Genomic DNA, 14,687 nt, shown 5'->3' on the forward strand with positions numbered 1-14,687 from the left:
GCGCAGGGACTCCTTTGTATCTGAAGGAGTCCCCGCACTAGTTTTTTTTTAGTGAACATTACCAGGGTGGGAAGGCCCACAATTTCTGGCTTTTCCTAGCCTAATAATACCAGCCTATGGCTGCCCCAGTACCTAATCATCACTATAGATGGTCAGGTACTGGATCGTATCGGGCTCTTACCGATACCCCTGGTGGAGGTGAGTATGGGTAATAATGTGCTTGCCTCTTCACAGGAAGGATTCGGAAAAGGACTGAGTCTTTCGACGTGAAAGGTCCAAATTCAGTCCAGGTCCGCCTTTTTGGGTAAGATCCTGGTCACAAAAGCTCTTAGTGAAAAGGTTCTTGTAAAGGTCTGCTAGAATGAGACCTGCCATCCTCAGACCTGTGGCAAAATGCATTAGTCCTAAGATTTTTATGCTTATCTACCGCTAAAACTCTTGAAGAAGTCCCACATAATTACCTATACTAAAATGTTATTTCGTCCTGTTCATAATCAGGGGCAGACACGGGCGGTGGAGAGCCCCTGTGCAAGAGGAGTATATGGAACCCCATGCTCACCAATAGTTTATCATAGCACCCACGTTATGTCTTTCCAACAATACAGTAACTGTGAGCCACTGTCTAAGCCCCTCATATGCAATATACTGGGCTCCTGTGCAGTTGCACGGTTTACACGTAATATGTCCGCCCCGGCCATAACATCTGACAAGATAATAGAGGAGCTTCAAGTCTTGTCATCAGTTGATCCGTACATCAGATTCCTCTTGCTAAGGCTACTGCCAAACTTCACTCCCAAAGTTCCGCCATTTGTAACCTGTAATCAGGTCAGCTCCCTTCCAGTGTTCTGGCACGAGTCTTCCTCTCATGAAGAATATAATCCCCATTCCTAGATCTGTCCTATTGTCTTGAGATCTAGTTGGTCTCAGTAAGAGATCAGGAAGGTTGAGAATTTATTAATTGTTTCTAAAAGAAACAAATGCTTGAAATCCACCAAACCTACCCTGGGTAGATAGAGCGAAGAGGCCATTAGTTTGGCTTACATTGTTATAACTCTGATCTACCATGTTTTTCTAGAGCCCACTCTACTAGAACAGTCTCCACCTCTAGAACTGCATAAAGTCTGATCCAGCTGGATTGGATTTGCTGTGCAGCTTGGATCTCACACTTAATATATATCAACCAATATAGGCAGAATTTTTGGTTCTCCAAGCAGACGGCTCTTGAGCGATCAATTTGGAGCTCCACCAGATAAGAGGGCCCTCCTTATGGGATTACTTCTTGCTAAATCCCCATTATTGTGCTGCTGTAGAACGTAAGGGAAGTGTAGATTTCTAACGTTAATCTGTTTTCCCTTGGTCCTAACAGCAGCACAAACTTCCCGCCCTAATTAATGCAACTACTTTATAATACACACAAGGTGGGAGGGGCTAGGCATACTTTTGTAGGGAGCGGGCTCTTGTTAAATAGTATTTAATTAGATTAATTAAAAAATTCCATTTGTCCTAGAAGTACTTCATTATTGTACTGCTGTTAGGGCTAAGGGAAAACAGATTAATTTTAGAAATCTACACTTACGCACTTATTACACGGCCCATAGGGGCAGTGAAAATGAGTGTCGATCATTGAGACAGTTCGTTGATTGGCGCTTGTTTGCTCCTTTCACAAGGAGCAAACATTGCTTATGTATGGGGACAAGCGCTCGTTACTCCGATCCTTCGTCCCCATATATTTTCATCATGTCGGTGGGAGAAGTGCTGACGACAACAATGATTTTTAATTCTGCATAAAATAGCAGATCCGCCGATGATTCATCGGCTGATCGTTGCCCTGTTTACCCCGGGCAATGATCGGGAATGAGAATTCATATGAACACTCATTTGCCCGATCATTCGCCTGTGTAATAGGAACTTTACAACACTTAGATTTAACAATTAATTATAACTGCTAATAGGTAACAGTTAACATCGTTCTAATCCCTGATAAGATTTACTCGATTTATGCTATGTAATCTAAAGACACTTCCTTTTATGGGTTTTATTTAAAAGAAAAATATTGTCCGGTTACCAAACAATCATCAAAAGAAAAAATGATTAACAGAAAGTAAAGCAATTATAAATGTTATTCTTATGTACTTAACAGGTCATTTTTTTGTTGTTGCAAGTATTAGCACAAAAGGTGTTGACTTTATAGATTGTGTCCTCTTCTCTATTAAATTAGGTTCCTAGAATAAAATAAGCAAAATATAAATTGTGTGAAATTATCATTATTTTCCATTCCAATAGACATGTTTTGGTCACGCAGAATTTTGATGCTCTTAATGTGGTTCTTGTTAAACGTAACGGTTCCAACCTACTACTTCCTTTCTTGTAAACCCAAAACATTTACACAATGAGCATGTTTCTGATTTTGAGGTTATATATGCAGATGTGTGTAACCTTAAGCTTCATTTCATATTTTCTGACAGCACCTGTTCAACTTATTTAATGCAAAGTTCAGTTATTCAGGCATTCATAGAAGATTAATTAATAGATGAAATAACACAATAGGTTTTTATATGCTGATAAAAAACAAACTTTTTTCTGATTAAGTAAAAAAAAAACAACTCAGGAATCCACATTTGGACCACAATGCTTTCACAAGTATCCATTGCAATCATCTGTTTTTACACCTCGATGTCAGAAGGTAGGTGAATTTTAGAAGTTGATATGGTTGGGAAGCATTTGCTATTCTTATGTAATATTTGCTTTAATTAACTACCTGTGATGCACTGATTTTGTGAAGAAACAACATCACTTTATTCTTAAAGATATCACTGTATAAAGAAGAGTTGTAGATTTAAATGAGGAATTGTATAACAGTTTAAAATACCTGAAAATATATATTTTTTCCTACTAGCCAAAAATTGTCCATCTTTACATAATATACATTGTACAATTATAATATTTAATTTTTTCAATTCTGTGAAGCAGTAAGAACCCATTTTCAAAATCAAATAGTTTGTGTTGTCATTACTTTTGTTAAAACTGGGATGTTCATATTGAGCCATAATATATGATATGTTTCCTCTCGGTGAATGCAAATTCATGAACATTTTCTTTTCGAAACAACCCCAATTTAACAATATTGATTTCTTTAGCAGTAAAATTCATTTTTTAATGTAAAGAAAATTAAATAAAATATTTTACACATGTTATATGTTACAGTGCACGTATTTCAGCTCTTGTGTAAATGGATTGTTCATATTCTTGTTGTCACAGGTACCCAGGTGACTCAGCCAGCTGTGATAGTTGCTAACAGGCGTGGAGAGGCCACACTGATATGTGGCTATAGTATATTTGGAAATATGGAAGAGATACGTTTCAGTCTCCTAAAGAAAACAAATAATCACATATCCGAAATATGTGTTTTTTCTTTTAACACTAAATATGAACCTGCTGCTATTGGTGACAGCATCAAATGTTTAGGCATCCCCAGTCCACACAGTGTAACCTTTAACATCTCTGGGCTACAAGCAGAGGACACAGGGCTGTATACTTGTAAGATAGAAGTCATGTATCCTCCTCCTTATCAGGTTACTGAAGGGAATGCAACTCTTGTTTTCATCAGTGGTAAGTGCTTTTTCTTTTGCTTTACTTAAACTTGATATGAAACAATCGTTTCAAGTAAAGGTATATTCACAAACGGCAGATTTGACGCAGAAATTTCTGCAACTGTGCCATTCATCTGAACAAGGCTTACAGAAATCCAATACATTCTGCACAAATAACTCATTCAAATGGATTTTTCAGTCACAAAAATTTTGGCAACAAATCTGATGTATGAAAACAAACCGTTACAGTATATGCAAAGACAGATTTTATTTTACCAAACAGTTCTTTATCTGTTTTTGTGGTGCGCTTAGATGTGGCAGAAGATGTCCACTACGACCTAAGTAGATTTTGCAGCGGACTTGCCACAGATTTCTGAAATCTGCAGTGAAAATCTCCGCAACAGACTGTGCATGCTGCGGAACGTACATTCCGCACCTCAAGTTACATTTCGCACAGTTGTTTTCCGCAACGTGTTCTGTCTGCACTAAGTTAACTAAAAAAAAAACTATATAAACCAAAGAAAAAAAAGTCTGCTGCGGATTTCCACTGTGGCCTGTCTACAGCAGAATTCTGCAGCAAATGTGCCACATCTGAACGTGCCCTTAAACATAATAGAACAATTGTCATTTCCTATTGGTCAATAAAGGTAACCCAATTGGTGTTTTGTTTATTTCTTAGACTTGACATACCAATGTGCACAATCCATGGAGCCAATAGAGACCAACATGTACAAATGGGTCTTACTTACAGTCTTTGTGGTCTTGCTGTTGTATAGTTTAATAGTCACAAGCATGCTACTCTGTAAGGTAAGTGGGACCTTTCACATAAGAACTAGATCAGGAATATATTATATAATACATATCTCGTTTGTAGTATTCTTCTTTTAGAAATACCAACATACTATACTCATGATTATGATATGCAAAATGGTTGTGTGAATATTTAACATGATATCGTGTACAATTAGTTTCTGAGTAATATGAAAATTCTACTTTTATGATACAAATAAATGAAAAAGAGAGGTAATGTTGCTTTTCTTCAAAAATATTATACTGCTTTCTCTCTACATAAGAAACAGTAAATGAATTACCTAAATTATCATTATTGATTTATTTGTTGTGGCTGAATTTGCAGGCTGGGTGGATACTTTGGGTGGTGGTAGAGCAGCTGCCTGATACCTAAACCTATTCTACAGCATGTGAGCTATTTTTACCCAAGCATAAGCCACTAAACAAGGATCTTGAAGCCCCCATAGGCATAAAATTGGTAGGGGGGCTAGCAAAGATCTGTAGAAACATGTATAGCAACTGTGGGCAGCTTTAGGACCAGTCAGTTAAAAAGCTGCAGGCACAAGAAATAATCCATTTACTTGACTATAAAATTTATTTGGAGATCCCATTATGGTGCCCTTATCATGCATTTCTTTTGTCTACATTGTTAGATGTTTGGTGCCTTAAATCATGTTTTGTACTTTGTGTACACTCTTTATACTCAAATTATTTTGTATTTTTCCCTAATATTTTACAGAAAAGGAGAAGAACATGGAATACTGAATATTATGAGCAGATACTACAATCTCATTACAAGAATTATCACCCTTTTTATGTTCAATTCTGAATTTTAAAACAGGTTGGAATATTCAACTTTATTGTATACAACATCATATATTTTTGCAGTTACATTATGTTCTTTTATGGAACAAAAGTTACACCAGATAATTTTGGGCATCTTATTGAAAATTATATTTTAGCCTACAGCCACCTATAAACCATGTTGGCATCTTTTATTGGGTGTTGGTCAGAACAGAAATCCTAAGCAAGAAGCACAAGCTCACGAAAGGATTCCTTATGTATCATCAAACCTGTGTGTGTCTGTGTGAATATGTTACTGATGTTCATAACCAATATGGCGAGAGAACTAGCAAGATACTTAAATGTTATTGATGCGCTATATAATGAGATTGCAAAAGCAGGCCAAGTGGTTTAAGCCAGTTTTGGCATCATACTTAGAAGATATCTTTTATATTCATTTTCTATCTAGCACTTCAGCAAAATGCTTATATTAACTTCTAATCATCATCTTACTGGAAAACATAGAGCATTGCTTTGCCTTGAGTAATTGTCCACCCTTGAATACCTTTTGGTTTTGTTTATTTTATCTAAAATCATGCAAAATTCTGCATTGGTTAATTTCTTTTAATATAATAATTTTAATATTTTTTTTATAGATGTCAGAGCTCATTTCTTTATAAAGAGTTATTGATTTCCTGTGTAGACAGGTCACAAAAGTAGAAAGGTCACAAAAGTGCCAAAAAGTCGCAATTTGTATTGCAAATTGCAACTTTTGGGCAATTTACGCTGCCCTCACCACTTTGGTAAAAAGCAGCATGGTTTCACAAAAGGGGACACCTCAACAGATATATTATAATTTACACCAGAAAACAGGTGTAAATTACAGCAGAAATCTACGTCTCCTCCTAGCTGGCGTAGATTTTACTGTCGGGTGTGGCAAGGTAGAGACCCATGCCGGTGCCCCCAACCGTGCCCGCCCCCCAATTGGACTAATTCCCCTTCCCCATCGGTAAGTAAAAAAAAAAAAAAAATGCTCACTTCACCGCCCCACTTCTCCCTCCGGGCCCCACAGGCTTCCTCCGCATGCTGCAGCTAATACAACATACTCGTTGTATGTGATGCAGCATTCAGTATGTTGAGTGCTGCATATCACATATAAGGTCCGGCGCTGTTTAGCATCAGATCCTTGTATGAGCCTGACGGGCTGAAAGAGCCTGACGGGCCCAGAGGGGAGACGCGAAGAGGAGCATTGAGGTACAGTTGTTGCACATGGCTAGCCAAAAGATGTGACACATTTATTAAGAGGTATTCGTATTAAGCGCCAGTCTTTATCAATCTACCCCACACAGTTAAATTATAAAATTATGCATCAATACAAAGAAAAGCATAAAACTAAAAGCGGCAACTCACCGTGCTGTATAAAATTAGATTTATTTCTGCTCATGAAATGTCCGTAGACAAGGGGTGCGGGAGGATGATCCCAGCGGGCAGCAGCCTGTTTCATGTAACAACGCTTCCTCTGGCCCGATCCCGATGTGCCACTGTGACCTGTTATACAAACATCCCCCACGGAGACATACCCTCTCCTAAGATAAAGCAAAGCCTGTGAGTAGTGTCGACCTATTGACTTTGTTTTTGTTTTACATATATGATAAAATTATGTCTGCCTGTATTAGCCACTAGGGAGTGCTTAATGCATACTCCTATACATTGAATATAATGATAAATCTGTATGCGGCAAGCTTCTAAGCTCCACCTAGTGGTGGCTGCAGGCAGCTGGAAATATTAAATATTTAACTATGGCTATGCAGAGGATTTTGAACTCTGTATCAGATAAATGGAGATCTGACCACTATACAGATATATTAAGAAACTAATCAGCACAGAATGTTAGACCTAAAATTTACTTGGTGTAAAAGTTGTATATTCACTGTGAGCTTACATTCATGCTTCATATTATATAATTACTATTTATTCATACTGAGCTTAAATAACATGACAGAACCTAACCTTGAAAGCCTCCCAAATCAATAAAAGTGATCATTTAAAACATCTAGCTATTACAATAACATAGGGGTTTAGTGGTTCTTGTTCAATTATCAGTTAGTTTCTTTAACATTAAAACATAGTCATTAGAAAAAATATGTAGAATGTCTTTACTTTCAAAGGTGACATCTTTGAAACTGTATGTGTAGCAATTCCAAATATATATAGAATTCACTACATTATGCCCAATAGAAAATATTCCTGGGACAACATGTCTCTGCTTCAAAGGACGTGTACTTTTGCTACCATTTATATGGTTCCAATACATCTGAAATAAAAATGAAATAATTTTGAAAATAGTCAATTCAAAATATCCTACCATTTAGAGTATACAGCTCCTATGGAGACCTATATGTCTCCATGTTACCGTGTATACACACAGTAGGTTACCAAGAAGAGGGAGCTGATGAAAAGGAGTATGCATTTAGTCCCTAACCATGTAGACACATAGATATGTGTAGGAGCTGTATCTTATGCACCTGATTCCTGAGCTGATGCAGTATACAAGATTCTAGAGCCTAGGGGTTCCTTCACACTAACCGACTTCCAAAATTTTCACTGTGTATTTTTATGTGGATTTGTTAGATGTGGGTCTTGACGCAGAAATATTTTTTTTATGGAAACGGTGGAATGCACTGCAAAAATATGCCACAAAAGATGTAGATCATAGGTGTTGATTTTTAAAATCTGCAGCATGCCCTAAAATACGTGTGGTTTTTATCTGCAGAATGTAAGTGGGTAGTTTTATAAACTCTATTCAATGGCATAGTGACGTGTCAGAAGTATTGATCGGTGGGGGTCCAAGCACGGAGACCCCCAACGATCGCTAAAACGAAGTGTCAGAAGCGCTGTGCCGCTTTGTGTTTGATCGGCTTTCCTCGGAAAGCCAAGGGAGTGGTGTACGGACACATAGACTTTATATTGAGCCCGTACACCGCTCCGAAGAAAGCTGAGGAAAGCTAATCAGAAAGGATGCGTTTTAGCGATCAGTGGGGGTCTCAGTGTTCAGACCCCCACCGATCAAAACCTCAGACAATAAAATGTTTTTAATAGTTTAGTTACATTTTAAACAAAAACAAAATTCAGACGCAAAAAGCTGTACATTTTTGGGTTGTCAACATATACAATATTTAATTTTTCAAAGGATTGAAAGCATTATTTCTATATTGTAAACTCCATAGAGTGTATACGTATATTTCCTGAAGGAAAATGTTGGTTAGAATTGATTACACCATTCATTATTTAATGGGAATATGGTGCATTTTAAAAAACATTCTAAAGTGGATTTACAATACACACCATAGGTATCAATACTATGTGTTGTAAATTTCTCTGGTAAGTGGGAAGGGGCATTAATGTCAACACCTGATCCATGAAATACGTTTTTTATTTTTATTACATTGTGTCAATGTTATTCTCACATACGACATACCTCACAACATTCCGAATTGGAATAGTAATACCAATGAGACCAGGAACCTCTTGATGTGTCCGTTACACATGAAGCAACAACCCTTTTCTGACAGGCTGCAGCTCTTTGGAACTAAAACAAGCTTACACATTAAAAATTGGTATATGTGCAAGCCTTACATGTTAATCGTCTCATGATAAAACATCATCTCTCTATACAGTATATTGCATACTATGTTTTCTGTGAAAATGCAATGGCAATACTAGTAGCGAGTAGCTTTTCTCTAAACAAAATGTGATGTTCGCAACTTTTGCTTGTGTAGAATATATGATTAAAACAATGTAACATTTTATTTCTAACAATAAAACTGCTTATGTAAAAACGGACGCTCTTGTTTTCTTTAGGTATAAATCCGTTTGATCAGGAACATTTTTGGCAAAAGAATTTAATTAGAAATGACTAAACATTAAGTAAAAAATATTTTGTGCTTATTTTCTACTAAATGTAACAATACACTAAAATATCTACTTATGATCAGTTATATTAGGCAAATACTCAATAGCCTGATAGTTCTGTTTTCAATTACTAATACAGTAATAAAGCTCCTCTACACCAGCTACTTACTATAGGCAGATCTTTTAAAACCCTGTTCATGTAACGCTTAAGCCCCACGTTTGGCAGCATACACTACCGTTCAAAAGTTTTGGGTCACTTAGAAATTTCCTTATTTTTGAAAGAAAAGCACAGTTTTTTTCAATGAAGATAACATTAAATTAATCAGAAATACACTCTATACATTGTTAATGTGTTAAATGACTATTCTAGCTGCAAACGTCTGGTTTTTAATTCAATATCTACATAGGTGTATAGAGGCCCATTTCCAGCAACCATTACTCCAGTGTTCTAATGGTACATTGTGTTTGCTAACTGTGTTAGAAGGCTAATGGATGATTATAAAACACTTGAAAACCCTTGTGCAATTATGTTAGCACCGCTGTAAACAGTTTTGCTGTTTAGAGGAGCTATAAAACTGACCTTCCTTTGAGCTAGTTGAGAATCTGGAGTATTACATTTGTGGGTTCGATTAAACTAAAAAAGAGAGCTTTCATGTGAAACTCGACAGTCTATTCTTGTTCTTAGAAATGAAGGCTATTCCATGCGAGAAATTGCCAAGAAACTGAAGATTTCCTACAACGGTGTGTACTACTCCCTTCAGAGGACAGCACACACAGGCTCTAACCAGAGTAGAAAGAGAAGTGGGAGGCCCCGCTGCACAACTGAGCAACAAGACAAGTACATTAGAGTCTCTAGTTTGAGAAATAGATGCCTCACAGGTCCTCAACTGGCAGCTTCATTAAATAGTACCCGCAAAACGCCAGTGTCAACGTCTACAGTGAAGAGACTCCGGGATGCTGGCCTTCAGGGCAGAGTGGCAAAGAAAAAGCCATATCTGAGACTGGCTAATAAAAGGAAAAGATTAATATGGGCAAAAGCACAAAGGCATTGGACAGAGGAAGATTGGAAAAAAGTGTTATGGACAGACGAATCGAAGTTTGAGGTGTTTGGATCGCACAGAAGAACATTTGTGAGACGCAGAACAACTGAAAAGATGCTGGAAGAGTGCCTAACGCCATCTGTCAAGCATGGTGGAGGTAATGTGATGGTCTGGGGTTGCTTTGGTGCTGGTAAAGTGGGAGATTTGTACAAGGTAAAAGGGATTTTGAATAAGGAAGGCTATCACTCCATTTTGTAACACCATGTCATACCCTGTGGACAGCGCTTGATTGGAGCCAATTTCATCCTACAACAGGACAATGACCCAAAGCACACCTCCAAATTATGCAAGAACTATTTAGGGAAGAAGCAGGCAGCTGGTATTCTATCTGTAATGGAGTGGCCAGCGCAGTAACCAGATCTCTACCCCATAGAGCTGTTGTGGGAGCAGCTTGACCGTATGGTACGCAAGAAGTGCCCATCAAGCCAATCCAACTTGTGGGAGGGGTTTCTGGAAGCATGGGGTGAAATTTCTCCCGATTACCTCAGCAAATTAACAGCTAGAATGCCAAAGGTCTGCAATGCTGTAATTTCTGCAAATGGAGCATTCTTTGACGAAAGCAAAGTTTGAAGGAGAAAATTATTATTTCAAATAAAAATCATTATTTCTAACCTTGTCAATGTCTTGACTATATTTTCTAGTCATTTTGCAACTCATTTGATAAATATATGTGTGAGTTTTCATGGAAAACACAAAATTGTCTGGGTGACCCCAAACTTTTGAACGGTAGTGTATATGCGCCAAACAGATGCATAGGGCTTCATGCACTCAACGAAGACCTAGAAAGTGTCCTTTTGACCTTCAACATTTTTTTTCTTTTGCTGAATAGAAAAATGTAGCCTAGTCTTTTGCGTGCATCTCACAAAAAATTTAAAACATATGCTGCATCTCACAAAAAATAAAAAAAATATACATTTTTATTAACCTAGAAGACTATAGGCAGCAAATGCCACTGTATGCCTATGCAGTGGCATACCTCAGAGCCTTTTGTCAGGCGTACGTCTGGCAATCCTTCCGGCGTATAGATCTGACGGAAGACTTAATTGTGATGCCAACAAGTCTAATATTTTAGAAGTGTAGTATATTACAGTTCCCATCTTTAGGCCAGTTCAGTTTTTTTTAGCCACACACAAGAGTGGACACAAACGAAAAAAATCTTAATCAGTCTTTTCTTTACATTATTCCTTACTTTTGGATCCAATTCTGGCTTTGGCTAAAAAAAACTGAGACAAAAACTGCCACTAAAACAGCATCAAAACTGCATGTGTGATCCTGGCCCCAGAAGAGTTGTCTTTTGTTTGATTGATTTCTTGACTGAGGACCCATTCAATTGAAGCTCAATGAATCAGGTTAGCAAGGTTCACGGGAAGGCAACTGCATAGAGGCCCTGTAGGCAAGGGATTGGGGAATTTCATAATATGTGTTTAATGCTGGGTGTACGGTAGATTGCAAAGAAGTGAGAGTTAGGGAGTCTGCATCACGGTCTCTTTCCAGCGTCTCGATCCTAGTAGTTATGAAGGAGAGTTCAGTACGATGTTGAGCGAATTCTAGTCTGCATTCCTCCACAATTTGTTTAGCAAAGGACGACATGTCATCCTTAGTGGGTATTGCTTGAACCAACTGGTGTATGTCCGATAGGGTTGCAGGCCTATTAGCACCATGATTTGTTGGATTATAAACAGGTGCGGGGATAGGAAGGGACATATCCTGCCGGAAGATAACCAGAAGCCCCTCGGGGGTCTAAGGGAGATCTGTCCCAATTGGCTGTGAAGCGGTGGTCAGAGGCCCATGTGTTGGGAATGGCCAGTTGACAATGCCCATAGTGAGGGGGGCAAACCCGCACAGGCCGTAGGTATGGCAGAGGAGGAAATGTGTGGGGGACTCCACCAAGAGGGACTAGAGGAACACTCTGGGGATCCCACAGCCACCTACTGATCCTGTTGGGAAATATAGGGTACTGGTGCCCCGGCATTGCTAGGGGAGATCGGCATTAGGGGTGTAGGGCCCTTGTACTCACAGTCTGCTGTGAGGTTTTCGCCCTTAATACCGTACGTATTTTAGACCTTAATGACCAAGCAATTTTTTTTAAGTTTTTCCTTCGTCGCATTCAAAGATCTATAACTTTTTTATTTTTGCGTCGAAATAGCTGTATAAAGACTTTTTTCTTTGCGGGACAAGTTGTATTTTATAATAGCACCATTTTGGGGTACATATAATTTATTGCTTAACTTTTGAATAACTTTTTTAGTGGGGTACTGAAATTTCGCCATTTGTTTTGCATCTTAATTTTACACCGTTTACCGTGTGGTATAAATAATATAATAACTTTATTCAGGTGGTCGTTACGATTGCGGCGATACCAAATTTATATGGATTTTTTTATGTTTTCCTACTGTAACACAGTAAAAACAATTTTTTTTTGAAAATTGTATGAGGGCTTTTTTTTGCGGGACGACTAGTTTGTATTGGTACCATTTTGGAGTAGATGCGACGGTTTGATTGCTTTTTATCAAATTCTTTTGCAGGCATGATTATATTTTTTACGGCGTTCACCATGCGGGTTAAATAATGTAATCATTTTATAATTTGTTACGGACGTGGCGATACTACATATGAGTAACTTTTTACTTTTTTTCATAAAGTATTTTGTTAGGGGTAAAAAGTGTTTTTTTAAATTTATTTTTCAAACTTTATTTAACTTTTTTTAACTTTATTTTTAGTTCCACTAAGGGACTTTACTGCGCAGACTTTTGATCGCTATTATAATACACTGCAATACTTCGGTATTGCAGTGTATTATTGCCGGTCAGTGTAAAACTGACAGGCACCTGTTAGGTCATGCCTCTGGTACAGCTTAACAAGCAATTACTAAAGGCAGACCTGGGGGCCTTAGAACCCATCGGCACCCCGCGATGCACGAGGGGATGCCAGTGGGATGAGAGAGGGAACCCCCTCCCTCTAAAATAACTCAGTTGCAGCGCTCGCTATTGAACGCCGCATCTGAGGGGTTTAATGTGATTGGAGACAATGGCTAGTGGTCTCCGATCGTTGCCGTGAAGCCCGAGGCTGTTGCTAACAGCCCGGGCTTCAGCAGCACCCCGCACGATGCGGGGAAAGTTCTTCTGAAGTGCCGACGTGGAAACGCGTCGCTTCAGAAGAACTACCCTGAACGGCCGACGTAAAAACACTAGTGTTTTTACGCCGGTCATTAAGGGGTTAAAACTAGGTAGTATATAATACACGAAGAGCTAATTTATATATGAATCATATGAATGGAGTAAGCGAACAGTGCCTATAGCATACTAAGTGATTCATGTATGTATGAGTCCTATCAAAAAGGTACACAAAGGGACAAATAGACACTTTTAAGTTATGAACTTAGATGTGATATCATTGAACATTGCAGAAGGTCAATTTGTAACGTTCAACTGTTGTGTTATGTGACACAGTTGGCCATCTATTGTTACTTTTCAGTTAGTTTGCTAGTAACATTATTAACCACCGTGCTTGTCCCCTTAAATCTGTTCTGGTACAGTACTGCTCCATTTTATATATAAGTTCTACAAAAAGCCATAGGTTTACTTTTTTTATGTATATAATAATTCCTAGACGGCTTGTATTAGTCAACTACTTACGACAATTAATTTTCAAGAGTCATTATGTAACATAATGAAATAAAGAAAGTATTTTACAGAAAGTCCCTGGGGCTTTGTTGTATATAGCCACATAGTACTCCATGCACAGCCTCTGCCAAGTGTATGAGGCTTTATTCTGCTATATAATTCCCAAATAATACCGCTAACCAGTGGCGTAGCTATAGGGGTCGCAGCGGTCGCAATTGCGATCGGGCCCAGAAACCAGGGGGGTCCGAAGCCCCCCGCACCACATCAATGAAGAGTTACTATAATAACTGGGGCCTATGTAATAAACTACACGGGCCCCTGTTACTTTAGTAACTGACAGTACTTACCCTCCTCTTCCTGGAGCGCATCAGAGGTTCTGACGTCACAGCGCTGTGCGCAGCACATAACGTCACGACACTATGCGCTGTGCACAGCATTCCGACACTTGATGGAGTGAGGATCTGCGGCCGAAGAGGCGGTAAGTTTAATTTTAGTGTCTTGCTGATGGGTTGGGATCAGACACACAGGACCCCCACCAATCAGCTGTTTTGAAGGGGTTGCAGCCACTCGTATGAGCGCTACTTCCCCTTCATTCCGGTCGCTTTCTCACACTGAATCGCCAACATGGACGTGTCAGTGATTCACAGTGTGAGCAAGTGAGGGAAATGAAGGGGAAGCAGCACTCATACAAGCTCTGCACCCCCTACAAGACAGCTAATTGGCGGGGGGTCCCGGGAGTCTTACACCGATCCATCAGATATTGATGGCCTATACTGAGGATAGGCCATCAATGTTTAGGGACTGGACAACCTTTAAAGCCTACCGTGTGTTAGGCTTAGATACAGGGCCCCAGCTTATACTGCATAAGAATACTGTCTGCTGCACCCTGT

At 38.8% G+C, this 14,687-nt stretch overlaps 1 protein-coding gene across 1 annotated transcript; it reads left to right on the forward strand.

Annotated features, from left to right (window-relative positions):
- The first annotated feature begins 2,616 nt into the window (after positions 1-2,616).
- Positions 2,617-5,208, forward strand: CTLA4 (cytotoxic T-lymphocyte associated protein 4). Its single transcript, XM_075831218.1, has 4 exons — positions 2,617-2,683; positions 3,259-3,609; positions 4,270-4,397; positions 5,119-5,208. The coding sequence occupies exons 1-4, from the start codon at positions 2,629-2,631 to the stop codon at positions 5,206-5,208; spliced, it is 624 nt and encodes a 207-aa protein (XP_075687333.1). The 5' UTR covers positions 2,617-2,628.
- The last annotated feature ends 9,479 nt before the right edge of the window (positions 5,209-14,687 follow it).

Source organism: Rhinoderma darwinii, chromosome 6, assembly GCF_050947455.1.
Source record: "Rhinoderma darwinii isolate aRhiDar2 chromosome 6, aRhiDar2.hap1, whole genome shotgun sequence".
Classification (NCBI taxonomy): Eukaryota; Metazoa; Chordata; class Amphibia; order Anura; family Rhinodermatidae; genus Rhinoderma; species Rhinoderma darwinii.